We start from the raw sequence: 17,817 nt of genomic DNA, 5'->3' as shown, positions 1-17,817 counted from the left end.
ACCCCATCATTATATTATTTTATATTATATTATAGTAAAATAAGACTGGATCTTATATTAATTTTTGCTCCAAACGATGCATTCGAGTTGATTGTCCGGCTAGGTCTTGTTTTCAGGGAAACACGGTAGGATGCCTATAATTTAAAAAAAAAAAAAAAAGGAAAATAAGTATTGATGAGATTGTGGATAAACTGGAACATTCATATATTGCTGGTGAGAATGTAAAGTAGTGTAGCCACTGTGGAAAACAGTTTGGCAATTCCTCAGAAACTTAAACATAGAATTACCACATGACCCAGCAATTCATAGGTATAAAATTGAGAGAATTGAAAACATACGTTCACATAAAACTTTGTACATGAATGTTGCCTTCAGCAGTATTCATAATAGCTAAAAAGTAGAAACAATCCAAATGTCCATTAGCTGATAAATGGATAAGCAACATGTGATAAATCCATGCAATGGAACATTATTCAATCATAAAAGGAATGAAGTACTGTCACAACATGGAAGAACCTTGAAAACATTATACTAATCGAAAGAAACTAGACACAAAAAGTCATATATTACATAATTCTATTCATGTAAAATGTCCAGAATAGGCAAATCCATAGGGATCAAAAGTAGATTAGTGATTGCCAGAAAATGGGAAAAAAGAGGAATTGAGACTGACTGTTAATAGGTATGGAGTGTCTTGTTGGGAAAATTGAAATGTTCTGGAAGTATTGATGATGGTTGTGCAACACAGTGAGCATACTAAAAACAATTAATTTATACAATTTATAACAGTGAATCTTATGTTATGTGAAGTATATCTTAATAAAATATTTTAAATATGCTTAATCACGTCTTTTTGTAACATGTTTTAAAGGTTTTATAGAGAAAAAAACATTTACAGCAATTAAAAATGTTCCTTCTATTTTACTTTACTAAATTAGAATATAAAAAGTCCTGTATTATGTCAGAAAAAAATTTAAATTATGATTAAGTAGTTTCCAAATTGTTATACATCTTAGATTATCAGGCCTGACAAATGAAACCTTCACATTCACATTAAAACTCAAAACCTTAATTACCCATGTATTTGAGGGGGGGAAAAAAACCACCTTCTTCAAATACATAGGATACTTAATGCCTTAGAAAAATAGTTGTGTACATTTATTCATAGTGTACCGCAGCATCATAAACCACAGACTCCCTCAATCTTTTTAGTTCGTGAGATTTCTAAATAAATCAGGAAATACCAAAGGGAACTTAACTGATAGAAATAATGATTGCCTTCATGAAGATACAAATGTGATTGGCTGAGTCCTGAGGAAGTAATCATTCTCTAGAATTCTCAGTTACAAAGGGAACATTTTCTTAGAAGAAATGGGCATTTCATAGCTTCAAGTGTGTTGATTATTTAAAAAAAAAACAGATCACAATGTATATTTGAATGAAGTGCATATTTTGTGGGAAAAGTACTTCAATTCATTTCAGGTAAAGGCAGTTTGCAAATACCAAACGTTTACCTACATCAATCACTGTCAATTTAGTAATTTTATTTAAGAATAAGGCAAAGTCCATTTTTAAACGGAGAAAATAACGTAAATAAATACCTTCAGAGATTTAAAAAGTTATGATTTGTATCATTAATTTATTAAAAATGTGCATATTATACTTGACATATTTTTCAGATAGCCAACTGAAGCTAACTGGATTTCTCTCAGTTTCTAGATGTAAATCAATGTGTCTTAAACGACAAAACATCCCTCATCCTCTGATCAACCCTGATTTATCAAAACAGCCTCTGGCTATAGCCAAAAGCTGAAGTTCCCATAACTATTAGCTCAAAGTGATGTAAGTAACGTGAAGTCTCAGAAGCCACCGTTGCACCCCTAGACACCTGTACTGAGGGCACGAGGTTCTTAAGCATCCCAGATGGTGGGGAAAACAAACAGACAAACACACACAAGGAGTGGTAGCCTAGCTCCACAATCACAGAATTCTATCTGTCACTAGATAAACTTCTGAAGCTCTAAATTCCACTCTCCTTCCTTTACATCTAAGAATAAGGCTGAAAGAAACCTTGAGTTTTTAATGGGTTTTGGTTCTCAAGTATTTAAAACATGTTATTCAAGTCAAGCTTGATCTTAACATCACACAGAAATTAAAACTGAGGTAGGGAGCACCTTTCGTACATTAGCTCACCGATAAACTGCTGTTAGCTGCTGGCACAAAGTCCTCTGATCTAACTGAAAAAAAGGTGAGTTAATGACAACTTAACTATGCCATGTATTTCATGGACGCATTTTAATGTTAAATAATTTTATGGAGGGCTCACTGAGGTATTTCAACATTTCTTTTCAAGAACTATCTTTATTTTTTTTAAAACTGTTTTTTAATATTTCATTTCAAGAACTGTTCCTTCAAATAAAAGTTATGGAAAACTGTCCTCGTACAGTCTCTAGAACTTGTCATAAATTCTTAATCGTCTTCTATACTTTATTTTGAATGTCAAATCACAATAAACCAAGTCCTATGAACTACTATTTATCTGTAAAATTGTAAATCATTAACTTGAGAAAATAAGAGTAGGTGATGGGTCTTGCAGGAGGCTGACTCTATCATATAACTGTTGCCTATAATTATTTTTATTGTCATTTGCTATTTAATGCCACATGAGATGGTCTGCATTAGTTCAGCTCCCTCCATATTTCCATTTAACATGTCTGTACAGTATGTCAAGTGACAATGACAATATCAAAGGCTAATATATAGGTAGAAAATACAATTTTCTTCTTTTTATATAAAAATATAATTTTCTTCTTTTTCGTTAATTCAAATACTTGATGCTTGTCTCAACTGTACATAAAAGATTGTTGCTTGAGTGGAATACATATGGGAATATGTTTTACACACGAAAAAGGAATTATAGCAAATGAATTCAAAATGGGAATGGACATTTAGCTAATCTATGGTTAGGAAATACTTTCTTTCTCTAACAAAGATTAGGTCACATCACCTTAAAGAGTAAAACTTTTAAAAAGTAAGACATAACATTAAGATATTATTATGTAAAAACTTAGACAGAAGGGGAAAGCAAGTAATTATTTGTACTAAATATTATTGTGTTGACTATCATTCAATAATATAGCATTGGAAAGCTCTATTGTCAGTAAGGCATGGTAAGAATAAAAAGGTTGGTAAAGTTTTAAAGGTAAGGAAGTGAAAAAATACTTTATATTTTTACTCTATAACGGGGATAAGAATATTTTTTCTCTTGCTTGGCTATAGTCACTATTACTAGGGATAACTAACATTCTATGCACCAATGTAATATGCCAAACCCAAATTTCAGACATCAATTTTATAATTTAATGTTCTAAAAATATGCACACATATAAACAGATACATGTAAAAATACATATATAATAATCTCTATGATAAAAATGTTTCACTAGAAATTTGTTTATAGTGTTCTTCTAATATAATCCCAAAATACATAAAATGTTGCTTGTAATCATTTTTTGTAGTACAAACAAATCTATAAATACAAGTTTATTTGTTTCCGCCCTACATCAAGGTTACATGCAGTTTTACTATATACATATATGCACATTTCCATATACATACAAAAAAATTAAAATACGTACTCACTTTTCCATTTGTAAGTATAAATTTACATATGATATTCATTGGATATCAGAAAGAAACTAGACAATGACTATTTTCAATAGCATATAGAGTTCATCCTACTTACTGTTGAAGAGCCCAATGCAGATTTTGGAGACCTAATTATTCCAGCAATTGAATGACGAATAGACTCAAATTTGGATATCCTCTCCTTTCTTTCCTGGAGAGATTAAGAAAGAAGCCTTCAGCAACAGTAAACTATCCAGTATACACACACAGTTATGCTAGAAATTTAGGTATTTGCGCACAGCTCCTGTCTGTCCATCATGTCTTCTGACTAAATAAAATGTCAACCTCCTGACATTAAAGATGACAAATAACCAAATGCAAATAAACTCTATAGCATTTTACTTTCCCGTTCCCTCCATAAATGTCTTGATTTGGGCGGAAAAAAAGAAATAGAAATTCATGAGATGAGCGAAAATAAGAAATGCAAAGAAAATTTATGGAAAAACCAAGTATTAACATGCAGGGGGAGGAAGAAAGACACAAGCTAGAAAGAACCAGCCTAACACAGAAGACTTCACATAGCACTGGAGTTGTGTGGGATTTTCAATAAAAATAAATAAAATAATAATAATAATAATAATAGGGAAAAAAACAGGAGAATTATATGGAACATATTGTTAGAAAGTGAATTCCACTTCAGTAACTGGGAAGTTTCCTCAAGTTTCACATGATGATGATGACAACAGAAAAGGAGAAAGTAAGATACGAAGAAGGTAGTGGCAGAACTGCCGCTAAGGAAAGTCAATCCAGATTGCGCTTTGCTGTCGGATGTATATTTCTGAGTATCATATACCACAACGGAAGGAAACTTTTCCCTAAGATTTTAAATTTTTAGACCCATTTTACAAAAGCAAGTGAATGGGGTAGGGAAGAAGGTAGAAAAAAAGAAAAGAAGGAGGAAAAAAATGAGAACTAAGAGGTTAAAAGAAGAACGATAGCAAGCATGTGTGAGGGTTTGTAATGGAAGCATTAGTTAATGTTCCAATAAACACCACATTTCAACTATTCATTAGCAGCAGACAAAAGAACAAGACAGCCTACGGCCAAGTACTGTATTTCCATGTGTCTTCCATCAGTAGTGATGCTTAATTTTACTTGTCAGTGGGACATGACTAAAGCAGGCCACAAATCACATCATTTGTTTCCTTGGTCTCCAATGCGCAGCCTATGTCTCTGTATATATAATAGTAAAGGTAGACATTTGGGGCCGGACGCCACCTGATAGGCTCAAACTCAAATCTGAAATTCAATCTTTGTCTCTCCATTTACCTACTTTCATTTTATTTACTTTTCATTCTAATTGTTGTGGTACTAATAGTTATTATTCTATAAACAGATGCATATTAATCATTTAAAATAATCATACAATAACCTAACAGAACAAATAATCTCAACATCTTTTTCATCAACACCACTTACATTACGAACTTGCTTATAAGCCCATGTAAGTCACTATCTAATATACCTCAGTTCAATCATCTATAAAAATGGAAAAAATGATACAAACCTTCCTTAGAGAGTACTTCCAAATAAATTACTACAAGTGATTAAAAATTAACATGTTACAGCACGTAAATATTTAATAAAATTTTCTTTAACAAAATAAATCTTTACCGTGGTACAAACAGTTATCACCTTAGGGACGTGAGAATGTACTTTATTGCCTTAATCCTAGCTGCAGCTTCAGTTTAACTTTTTAGTAAAAAATCATTTTAACTGAGCCACAAGAAATACTGAAGGAAAGACAGCATTGCAGTACCGAAGGAGTATAGTGACCTTTCTTTAAAGCAAGTCTTGCTTCAACATGGGTGTTTTGGGTTGTTTTGTTTTGTTTTGTAATCTATTTCTGGTGCTTGAGAAGTTTTCTGAAATAAAAACGCTTGGAAAGGTAAAAAATGATTTAAAAAAAAATTGGTACAGGCAAGATGTGCAGAATGAAAGAGTGGGGAGTGAGGCATATATAGCAGTTGTTTTACAATTAGAATTATGAAAAAATATATGATGGTGTGAAGCACACATATTGGAAAGTGCTGCAGTCACTGTAGTATTTTTACTCCCCAGCCTGATTTATACCTTTTCTCATTCCTTTGGGGAATTTCTCCCCCTGACTCTCTGTGGTTGTGGAGGGGACAATGGTGTTAGTATTAGCAGTGACACTACTATTGATCTTGCTGCTGCTACACCTGACAGGAAGAGGAAATGAAAATGCTAACCTCACCTGTTTGGCAAGGAAAGCTTCACAAGGAAGCAGCAGGCACCTCTACTGTAAGTTTAAGCTTCTCCTCTGAGTCAATGCTCTTAAAATACTAGACAGAGTATGATCCTAATGTATGAATACTATGGGAATAGAACGGAAAACGAAATGGGAGGTTATACAGAAAAGGAGAAAATTCAGGGCAGAGTTTTAAGTATTAGAAAGCATTTTATATGTATATGATTTAATAATATTCACTGAGATTGTAAAAATAACTATCGTCAAGCTACATCTTGAGCATCAAACCCTGCAAGAGGAAAGAGGAGAACCATTTCCAAAAAAAAAAAAAAAAAACCCTTTGAAAATATCAAAAGGAAAAACTCTTTCTTAAGAACCTAATACTAGATGTCTAAAGGTTGGGTCCAGGTGTGAGGCAAAGAAGACTTCCAAAATTGCTTCTTGTATAATAAGTTAGAAAGTATAATATATTATGCATTGGAAGGGATACAATTAGTGAAAGTACCCTTTCATTTAAACGTACTCTTTAAATAGGTTCGGCTACAAAATGTATTATCAGAATCAATAGGTTGACCTTATGTTTTATACAGGAATAATCAAATGCAAATAGAGTTTATAAAATATCTTCACCAGTGTCAGCTCACTTGGTGCCCATATTTCTACAAATAAAACATGAAACTCATTTGCCAAAGCTCTGTTCTAAGTAGTATTACATATGAGCTTTAAATTATGGTCTACCTAATGACACATCAGACTGTGCTGAATTAACTGACAGGTTGATTTTTTGTATCAATGAATTAAATTGCTACTTTAAAAAATTAAAGTTAAAATTAAAAAGCTTCTCTCCAATTACCATGGATACATGCCTAATTTTGCCTATAGGCCTGCCAGGGTTGGCAATGATACACTCATTTTACCCTCCTCAAGTACTGACAAGCGAAAGAGCTTTCTCTCGATAAAAGAGACGGATTAATTACGACAAAACAGCCCCTCACAGTGGACATAGTTGGAGGCCACTGAATGGGGGAAAGAAGAGGCAATATTATGAGATAATACCTTACGTTATGAAATAATATTCTAATGTGATGCCCAGGAAAATGCTTTAATTACAGCTATAAATCCATCTTGAAAAAAAAAAAGTTTTACATGCAGTATTAGTTTCACATCTCATTTAAGAATAGTTATTCATTATTTTAAAATTAAATGAAGCAGGATCTCTCAATAGCTATAAAACTATGAGAATGTTTCAAAATGATTAAAAGTTTACCTATCATCAATTAAAGAAAACTATATGAGAGACAATACCTAAATTACTTGCAGTTAATGTAAAAACATATCTATCAGGTTTTGAAATTACACTTCACTAAAACTCTCAAATTGCCATAAAACAGGCTCTCAGGTTACTTCCATCACCTGCCCAGTAACGCACAGGCAAAGATATAAAAGGCATGATGAGGTTTTGCTGATTAGAGTGACTGACAAAAATTAACAGCTCTTCCAAAGGACAGTGCCACCATGTTACAAATTAACAAAGGGGCAAAATAATAAGATTCGTAATGTCAGACAAAATTAAGAGTGTGAATCTGGGTAAATTACTCAACTACCTTGGTTCTTGTTTCTATATACATAAAGAAGACGACACTGGATCAGATAAAATCTTCATCTCAAAAACTCTGTAACCACTGTCCAACTCCCCAGTCAACTGCATCACATTGGTCATTGAAAAAACTCCCACAGGACAGTTCCCTAGTAACAGGCTGGGTGGCCATCACTTACTTCCCTTAGGGCATTTAGTCACATTCCACCTCAGGTGCCCTCAGAACTTAACCCCAATGGGAAGTTGAACTATAGTAAAAGGTGCCACTGGAAAACTTTTTTGTTTAATAATAGGTCATCAAAACAATAACCCAATATTATTTCTCACAGACTGCTGTAAATAAACCCAATCTAATAACAATCTTGGAAGGAAGAATGAAAGTGATTATTTGGCCCTGTAGGAACAGTCAGATACTTATTCAAATCAGGAGGCAATAAGAATCAAGAAAAAGATAACAATATTCATGCTCAAACTCTGGGCTGAGTGCCAAATATCTTTGGGACTACTTATGCAAAGCATCCATGAAATCCAAAGGGATTTTGTGAGAAATAACTACAGGGAAATTATAACCCCAGAGAAGATGGTCTCCTGACAAAAATTCGACACTATTGATGACTCCATAATGCAAATGAAATGCTGCAAATATTGATATGTCCTTCATAAAAGAATGCATTTATAAATAAATAACTTAGTCTTTTCGAGATGTTGATTTGCTGGGGAGAATGAAGGATACACAGTTTCTAGTCCCATCAGGATATAGAATTTAAGTATTAAAACAGTTTCTAAGTGATTTATTTTAGCAATTGGGTTCTGACTGAAGACAAATCATTTTAGAAATATTCACTGCCTAGTAATCTAGTTTGTCATGCTGTCTTTTTTCTTTTATGCTTGCGTATTAAGAATATTTATTAAAAGAAATACAACCCCATTGCTAAGTCAAGCATTTTCAAATTCTGAAATAATGAAACTGGAAACCAAATGTGCAAAAGGAACATTTGAATGATTATTAAAATTTTGTCTTAAAATAAGAATGCTAAGGAAATTTACAATAGAGTTTAGTGAAAGCAGGATTGTGAAATGTTATAGCATTTTCCTTGCTTTCTTGACTCTATATCTCTTAAGTAAGATGATGTCTCTAGGGAAACAAGACCCAAGCAGGAGGCTATATCACCTTCCTTCCTGCTCAATATCTAAATACAATTTATATCCCATGGTGTTTTTCTCAAATATATGAGCAAAATGGCTAAAGATATTCTTTGTATAAATTATCCAGTAGTGCAAGATGCACACCAAACAGTTTCCTTGTGAGTACACCACTCAACAATTTAAGTGCTGATAGTCTTTGCTCAGTAAATAACTGCATTTCAAGTTTCTGAAAAAGTATACTATTATGAGCTACATTTCCCTTTTTCCCCCCTCTCTTTCTCCCTTACTATAAATAATTCTCACACATATTAGGTTTTATTGTTTTGATTTTACTAATATTGACAAGGACAGTTAGGCTGTTCCCATCTTTTGGCTATCATGACTAGTGCTGTTATGAACATGTATACTTGTTTAACTACCTGTTTCCAACTTTCTCACGAATATGTCTAGGAGTGGAATTGTGGGGTCACATGGCAATTCTACATTTAGCTTTTTGAGGAAAAGCCAAACTGTTTTTCTACAATAGCAGAACCATTTTACATTCCCATCAGCAAGGTACACTGCTTCCAATTTCTCCACATCCTCACCGAATGCTATTTCCCATTTTTCTAATCATAGCCATCCTAGTGGGTATGAAGTACTGCTTGCCTTCATTTTTAAAGGATATTTTCAATGGATATAGAATTCAAAGTTGATGATATTCTTTTTTCTTTCAACACTTTGTCTTTTGGTCTGCATTGTTTCTGGTATGAAGTTAGCAATAACTCATATAATACATATACATGTCTTTTTTTCTCTGACTGCGTTTATAATCAGCTAGGATTTAAGTAGATTTTTTTGAATTATTCTGTTTGGAGTTTATTAAGTGTCGCGGACTTGTGGGTTGAAAGTATTGCAAAACACTTGACCATTATCTCTTCAAATGTTTTCTATTCCCATTGGCTCTCCTCTGCCTCTGAGATTCTACTTACATGTATGTTCACCCATTTGATATTATCCCATGAATGATCTCAAATACTCTGTTATATTTTCTTCTTTTTGTTTCATTTTGGGTATGTACTCTCTATCAACCTGTCTTCACATCTTACTGATCTTTTCTTCTCTGTGTCTAGTCTATTAACAAGTCCATCTAATAAATTCCTCAGCTCTGATATTGTATTTTTCATTTCCAGAATTTCCATTTTTATAGTCTCCAAATCGCTGCTAAAATTCCCCATCTATTTATACACATTGTCTACCTTTTCCACTAAATCCCTTAGCATTTTTGTAACAGCTATATTAAAGACATTGTCTGATAATTCCAATATCTATGCTATCTCTTAAGTCTATGGATCACATTTCTTACTTTTAAGTGTGTCATATAATCCCTAATCGGGTGTCAGATGGTTTGCATAAAAGAACAGTACAGTCTGAATTCAATAATATTTACCTTAAGAAAGAGGCATAAATACTTTTTCTGTCAGGCTGCCAGAGTTAGGGCTGCAGTTAGTAAATTGGATCTGGCCTTTGAGGCAGCTTTAGATTGAATTAGTTCACCAACAGCTTCAAATATTTTGAACTAGAGTCAGGAGTTTTCCTTCAGCTAGGAATGGAACTTGAGTCCCGACAAGGTTCCAGCAACCTGCCTAAGCTTCAAAGCTGATCCACCAACTTTAGAAACTATAGATCTCTTCAAGCTTTGTTGCATCTTTGCGGGTAGGGGGTAGTTCTCTTTGCTCTCCAGTCACACTCACTACTTCACATATCTAAGAAGATATCATGTTTCCCCAAAAATACGACCTAGCCGGACAATCAGCTCTAATGCATCTTTTGGAGCAAAAATTAATAAGACCCGGTCTTATTTTATAGTAAAATAAGACAGGGTCTTTACTATACTATACTATACTATACTATACTATACTATACTATACTATACTATACTATACTATACCATAATAATACCTGGTCTTATTTTACTATAAGACAGGGTCTAACATGATGTATGATATGATATGATATATGATACGATACAATATGACATTACATGACATAATAGCAGGTCTTATATTAATTTTTGCTCCAAAAGACACATTAGAGCTGATTGTTTGACTAGGTCTTATTTTCGGGGAAACACGCTAACTCTCAGCCCTATTACCCTTTGCCTAGCCTGGAGGACAGTTGCACTGTACTCTGTGAAGACCCAGAATTCCCTGCAGAAAATCAGCTTGGGAGGGAGCTGTTATTTTCAGTGAAAATCCCCAGTGCTCTGTTTTCCCGGCTGAACCCCAACCATCCCCCAATAACACCACACCACCTTTTTAGTGTGGGGAGGATTTCATCTGGAATATCTTTCTCAAGTCTCTTTCTCTGACCCCCTGCTCCCCTCAGAGAAGACTCTTGAGTAAGAGCTGGTAAGTGGATGCTGCCTCCAACTGTGAGTAGGGCTTGTCTGGATTCTAATCTGTCACACCAACCCACATACTATCATTACAAATTCATTAAAGCTTGTGGAATTGATTTGTCCTTATTCCCCTCAGGTTCCTTTCATCCTACAGTTCCATCATGAATGGAAGTAGTCCAGGGTTTTGTCTTTTCCCCTATGAAAAGCTTGTCACTTTCTGGACTTGGGTTCATTTCGGTTTTTTCCTATCCTCAGCTCTCTGATGAGTATATTTTTTAACTATTATTTTGTAGCTTTTCTGCCTTATTTTGGTTATGAGGTAAGAGCGATGTTCTCTTGTGGCTTTCCATACCCAAACTGGATGTAGAATTCATATGCATTTTATTAAGACAGTCATTCACCAGTTATCGTTTTATTTACTTTTAGTCACAAACCAGGAAAATACATATAGACACAATTTAAGGGTCTTCAGTATGACAATTCATCAAAAGTTCAGACTTGTGTTTGACTACCATTTCCTAAGGCAGTCAATTATCAGAAAAAGTCTTTAGCGTTTAAAGCCTGTATTCCTCAGAAGATCATTTAAAAGTTTAAAGTCCAGACATCTCAAAAGTTTTGATTCTTGTTATGTTGGTTTTTTCTTTGGTTTCTTTTGTTGATTGTGTTTGGGGAGTAAGGGAGTTAGTTTTATAGATTTTCTATTTGCTGCAGAGGACCTCACAAGGACACCATAAAGACTACCATGCATGTATTTCATTTTTGTAAATGTTTTAAGTTTCTGACTTTAAAAAGTTTCCTGAATGGTTCTACTGTTTAGTATTCTCATATTGTACATGCATCAATAATTCTCTTATCTGTTCAACGGTCCTTTTGTTCCTTGAACTAGTAATTGGGAACTTTTGGAGCTTCAGGTGCTCAGTTAAGATTTTATTGATTTATAATGGAATCAGAAACTATAGGACTTAAAAGAAAATCCTAAGACTTAATAAAAGAATAGAAAATAATAAATTTTAAATAAAGGAATGTGGTGCTTATAATATTGCACTTCTATTCTCAACAAATAAAATCCAACTGTGAGATCTGTTTTAGAAAAAAATCAATCTGGTTCTAAGCATTTGTCTCAGCCTTGGCCCCCGCCTGAGGTTGGTACCGCCTGCCTGAAGATGAAATCAATACAATAAAAGGTAGAGCAAGAGAAATGAAGACAGACAAATTCTTGAGGACATGGTTTGAATTTCTGGTATATCCAGTTACATGAGCAGATAAAAACTCTCTTTTTTGCTTTAACTAATTTGCTTCTGTTGATTGTTATAAAGAACTAATACAGTAGACTTTCCTAGACTACCCATTAGTACTTGAAGATTTCCAATAACCAATTCCAAATATCACAACTGCCACTAATAAAAAAATACACTAATTCACATTTTTATGTTTCGGACATATTTTTTACTTTTAATAGCAAAAATAAATATTTAATATTAAAATACATTAACATAAATGTAAAAGTTCTTTGTAAAATAAACACTTTTAATAATTACTCTTACCTAGCCCCATTAATATAACAGTTTCAGCACATGACATACAAAATAACTGCTCAACATGTTTAGGAAAACCCTAGTTTAGATGATTAATAGATGTTACACTACAAAAGGTTCAGTAGTTCCACAGATTTTAGAACTGCCCAGTTAAACAAATTTAAACAGATTTCTTAAATATAATATGTCTCACAGCCTTAATAATGCATAAATACATGTACTCCTTTTCTGGAGGAAATATGATTCTGCAAAATTCACTTCAAGAAATGCTGTCACAAATCTTTCATTCTGAGGAGATAGGAGCAGAAACATTGTCTTCCACTTAAATCAATCATGGCTTTTTCTTGGGCATTATCATCACATGAAACAGCTCCAAATTAACTGTTTCAAGCTTCTTTCTTTCTAGCCACAATCTCCTGTCCCATCAGTTTGCTATGAAGTAGTTCCACTAGAGCCATTTTTCAGCCATACTAGAACTCTAAGGCTTTGAGTCTCTTAATTTCTCCCAATCAATCACCTTCTTTTTTATTCTTTTCTCTCTTTATCTACCTGAGTTGCCATGACATATCATTTCAATGATACTCCTGCCAATATTCTAAATTATCTTGCTATCCATCTCTTAGTTGTACCCATGTAGCAATTCCCGCCCTGGATGGATCCGACTATCTGCTCTCTGAGCTTGTGCTCAAGCAACTCATCATTGCTGGAGAGAATCACATGATTATTAACTTCAAATGAGCCCCAAATATCTGATAATACTACTACATTTTTCTGGCCAACTTACTTCTCACTCTCCCACTGTAATTATCAACCACCTCAAACCTTTTCCACTTTGCTTGTGCCTAAAACTACCTCATTCTACCCTCTCCAGCTGCTTCAGAAAGAACCTACAAGCCAGAAAGCCTTTCATCTTGCGTTTTCAAACCTAAAACCCATACCTTCTCTTCCCATTCTAACCTCCCTCCCCATTTGGAAACATGGAGCTATCTCTCTCCCTTCGAAGGATGATCACTCTACCTGTACTTTGGTTCTTACCCCGTCCTGCCTCTCAGGGGCCTTACACCTTACAAGAACCTAATAGCTCTCTTTGATGCATTGTCTACCATTCCTTCTGAACTTGTTCTTTCCTATCCCATCAGCTTTTATATATATATATATATATAAGTTGCTCTCAGAAAAAAAGGAAAGGTAATAAGAGAGAAAGGGTGGAGAATGGTAGGGAGGAATGAAGAGAGAAATGGATAAACCTCTCCCTTCACTACACATCGTGCTCCAAAACGAAATTCCAAAATGAGTTATCTATGCTCACTGTCTCCATTTCTCTCTCCTCCCACTCATTCCTCAATCTGTGCCCATTTCACTTTCATTCCATCACTCCACCAACACAGATGCTTTTAAGAAACCAATAAACTCCATTTTACTAATCCAACAGAGACATTACTCACCTTACTTGACCTCTTGGGAGAATTCTACTCTATTGGTCACATACTTCTACATGAAATACGAGTATTTATTGCCCTGCCCCACTCTCCTCTACCTCTCAGACTACACGCAAGGTCTCCTTAGGAGGCTCACAGTCCTCTACCACACCATTAAATGGTAATGAGTTTCCTCTACACTGGACTGGTTTCAGGTCTCTTCTTTTCTCACTCTGTTCTTCCTCCCTACGTATTATTTTGCATGTCCAAACTTCAGTTACCACCTAAATCAAGCCCACTCAATTTAAATCTACAACTCAGACTTTTCCATTGAACAACAAACCTGCATATCCAAACATCCCTGTGACTTCCCTACTTGGACATCCCAAAGACAGAAAAAGCCAATATATTTAAGACTGAACTCGTAACTCCCAAAGCTGGACTTTTTTCAGAGTTTCCCATTTCAATTACTGGTACTAATCACCCTATCGTAAAAGCCAGATGTCTGGGAATCCAAACTGAAACTCACAATATAAAGTAAGTTCCAAGAGGGCTTTATCCATTTTTTATACAAATAATTTAAACATTAAATAAATGCTACACATTAACGATGTGTTTGAGCAAGACAGTGGCTAGCAGACGCTATTTAAATAATAAATAAAGAAGTATATTTACTCAGACTATTGTTTTGTGCTAGAATCTCAAAGGACTCTTAAGAAACGAAATTGATGGACTCAGATTTAACCAGTCATTCCAATTCCAGCCAAATTCTAACTGGTATTGATTTTAGGAAATCTGCAGTTATCCTTATTTAAATTATGGGAACTCTCAAAAACCACACAAAATGGTATCTTGGGAGTTAAAAGAGCTTTCCCTTTAGCATTTTTCAAAAAGATTGTTTTTTTCCAATGATTTTGATTTGCAAATTAGCTAATTGTGTTTGTAATTATCTCAAACTTTTGGTACAAAGAACACTTAACTTATTAAAAACAAGTTCAGGAATGGCGTAATATGTATAAATAAAAATGTATTATTTAATCAGACTTTCCCAAATTAAAGTTACACATCATCTCCAGTGTTTACTTTGTACCAATATGAATATAAACTAAAAATCTCAGTACCAAATCTCTATTCCTATATAACAGGCTCTAATCTGCTTAAGTTAATATAGCACCCATTGGGTATACTGGTATTTTCAGTTCATTAACTATTTCATCAATAGGCAGAGTAGAATCAATAAGAAATAAATAGCATATTGAACTACTGGCCTAGAAGAGTCCACGTGTAATTACAAATATCAGACTTATAATCAGGAAGCTCTTTGATTAGGGGTCATCACCCAAACCACAATTTTTCATTTGGAAATTAAGAATGGGTATTTACCAAGTAGCCATAGTTTCACAAAACTATTAAAGGTACAATGGTCATTATTATTTAAAATGGTATTTTTTATTAAGCAGAACTATTATACTGAAGAAAAAGTTTAAAGACTGAAAATTTGAACATCCCCTAATTTCCTTTGCTCCTACTGAATTCTCCAGGGATTTTACAACTAGCCTTGACCATCTCTGTCTGTATAGACAATACCTCAATCTATACCTATTAGAAATATGCATAAGAAAAATTAAAACCAAGAGAGCATAGTCTACAAACATGAATCTTATTTTCATCCATTAGCTTGAGGCAAAGACCCTGTATATGGCTGACTACAAAGCTGACTGAACCTCCAAAATAAGACCTCTCTAAAAAGGGTTTCCTGTAGTGCTCTTTCAGAGCAAAAAATAATGAAGATTCTAAGAAAAGTATCTGAACAGTTATGAATGGTGCTTAAATTGTTTCGGATGAGTTTTCCACATCATAACATTCTTTTTGGCTCTGATTATATATTTCTGACTCAAGCTATAACTAGAGTGAAAAACTTACTTACTGAATTAGAAGGGGCAGCTCTGAAAATGGAGTGGCTCTATTTTATTAAAAGAATGGCCAAAGGTAATACATATTCTTATCCATGTCTTGACAAAATTTCCCTCCACTCACATGACCTATATATCATATAAAGTATAACTTTTAAAGGAACTGTGATTGTTCTTCACTACCTTCATGCCTTTGACAGGCTACCTCTCCTGTTTTAAGATCTACACTGAAATATCCCCTGCGTGGCAAGCATTAACTTCCATCCTTACGAGTGGCTGCAATGTGTTTTATCTGAGATTCACAAAAGGTTATGGAGAAAAGAACTTTCTGGTAAAAGGGGAGAAAAGCAGATAAAAATATTTGTAATGTCTTATAGTAATCAGATGGAGTCACGATTTCCAGGATGGGTAAGAAAAGACGAAGTTGTTTAGAGTCAATCTAGCCTTTGTAACACTAGCTGCTATGCTTGAAGGCACATAGCAAGTTCAGGAGATTTTCTTCTTCCATATCCAAGAGAATTAGAATAATACTCCATAGGTGTAGGGCAGTTTATTCTAATACATACTTTCATGGCTTTAGACACTGCAAAAATTCTTTCTGAGCCCCAAATACAATTTAGCCATATTCAACCAGAGAGTCTCAAACGCCAAAACTCACTCCTCATAGAGCACTTTAAACTCCCTAAATTCATGATAAACTCATAAATAGTATTAAAAATGCAAAGTGTGTAAAGAACTTTATTTCTGATAGGAAGCTGAAAGAAAATAGGTATTTTCTTTTCTAATCTTCAATATAAGGAAAAATGCAATAATTTCCTTGACCATAGTGTTAGTTGTTGAAATTATACAATTAGTTTATATTATTTCTAACCAGAATACCTTTGCATAGCTGTATCTTATTCCAAGTAAAATTCTGATCTTTATCAGTACTATTCAAATTGTAGTGTAATATCTGTATAACTGACTGACACATACATGAGGTTTTCATTTGAAATAATGCCAAGAGAAACAATTCAATAAAGGATGAATCTTAAATAAATAGTCTGAGCAAAGGATAAAGAAAAAAAGGTTATCTCAGCAAAAATAAATTTTTTTTTTAATTTTAAAAAAGAAACCAGGAATTTTCCTTTCATTAAAAAACAAAAATAAATAAATAAACAAAAACACCAGAGGCAATATGAAAGCATTATCAAAAGTACCCTAGCCTACTTCCTTTCCACATCATCTGATAAAATATAGCAGATTAAGTTAATCAAGGAAAATTATACAAGAACAGCAGACAATTTATAGGACGTACTCCGTCAATGGGTGAAAGACCAATGACACCTGCAATGAACAATCTTGACATTGGTAGAGTGGGCCAACTAAAATATGCTTTATTTTCCACATACAGCTCTAAAATTCAAATTATTCAGCAATTGAAATGATCTTCCATATTAAGTATCATCAAGCTAAGCTCTTTTCAGACTAAAAAATTATTAAGGCCAATATAATCTCTTACTCCACGTTCCCGTGTACTTTTCTCATTACCAACAATGTTTCCCGAAATCTTTTTTCTAAGCACCTGTCTCACCACTACCTTTATTCCCCACTAATGAATGACCTCACCACTGCTCAGAGAAAATAGAAGTGATCAAGTTCTGAGAATTCCCTCCACTTTCTGATCTTTCCCCATCCTCTCACTGACAAATGTAACTCTTCCTTGCTGCGTGGGGAAGGAGCTTTTTCATCCTGAAAGGGGTCTCCTGCACACTCTTCTCTTTCCCTGCTGTCTACAGGGACTGGGGTCCATCAGGGATTCTTCTATCTCCTGTGGGCTGCCCTGCTTTCTAGTGGCTCTTTGCTCCAATAACATAAACTTGCTTAAGACTCTTCCATACTGAAAAAAACAACAACAAATTAAACTAAACATAAAATGTCATTTAACTC

General features: G+C 34.1%; 1 protein-coding gene across 5 annotated transcripts in view; it reads right to left on the bottom strand.

The window, feature by feature from the left end:
- The window catches only part of FER (FER tyrosine kinase), a 374,252-nt gene that overhangs the window by 203,490 nt on the left and 152,945 nt on the right, over nt 1-17,817 (bottom strand). For all 5 annotated transcript variants that reach the window (XM_019727984.3, XM_019727983.3, XM_019727985.3 and 2 more), the window contains one exon: nt 3,746-3,838. In XM_019727984.3, coding sequence (XP_019583543.2) covers nt 3,746-3,838 — 93 coding nt within the window. The remainder of the gene's footprint in view (nt 1-3,745; nt 3,839-17,817) is intronic.

This window comes from Rhinolophus sinicus, chromosome 3 (genome assembly GCF_057876585.1).
Source record: "Rhinolophus sinicus isolate RSI-liver-muscle chromosome 3, RSI-T2T, whole genome shotgun sequence".
Taxonomy (NCBI): domain Eukaryota; kingdom Metazoa; phylum Chordata; class Mammalia; order Chiroptera; family Rhinolophidae; genus Rhinolophus; species Rhinolophus sinicus.
The sequence above is the reverse complement of the archived record's forward strand: the minus strand, read 5'-3'. Positions and strand labels throughout refer to the sequence as shown.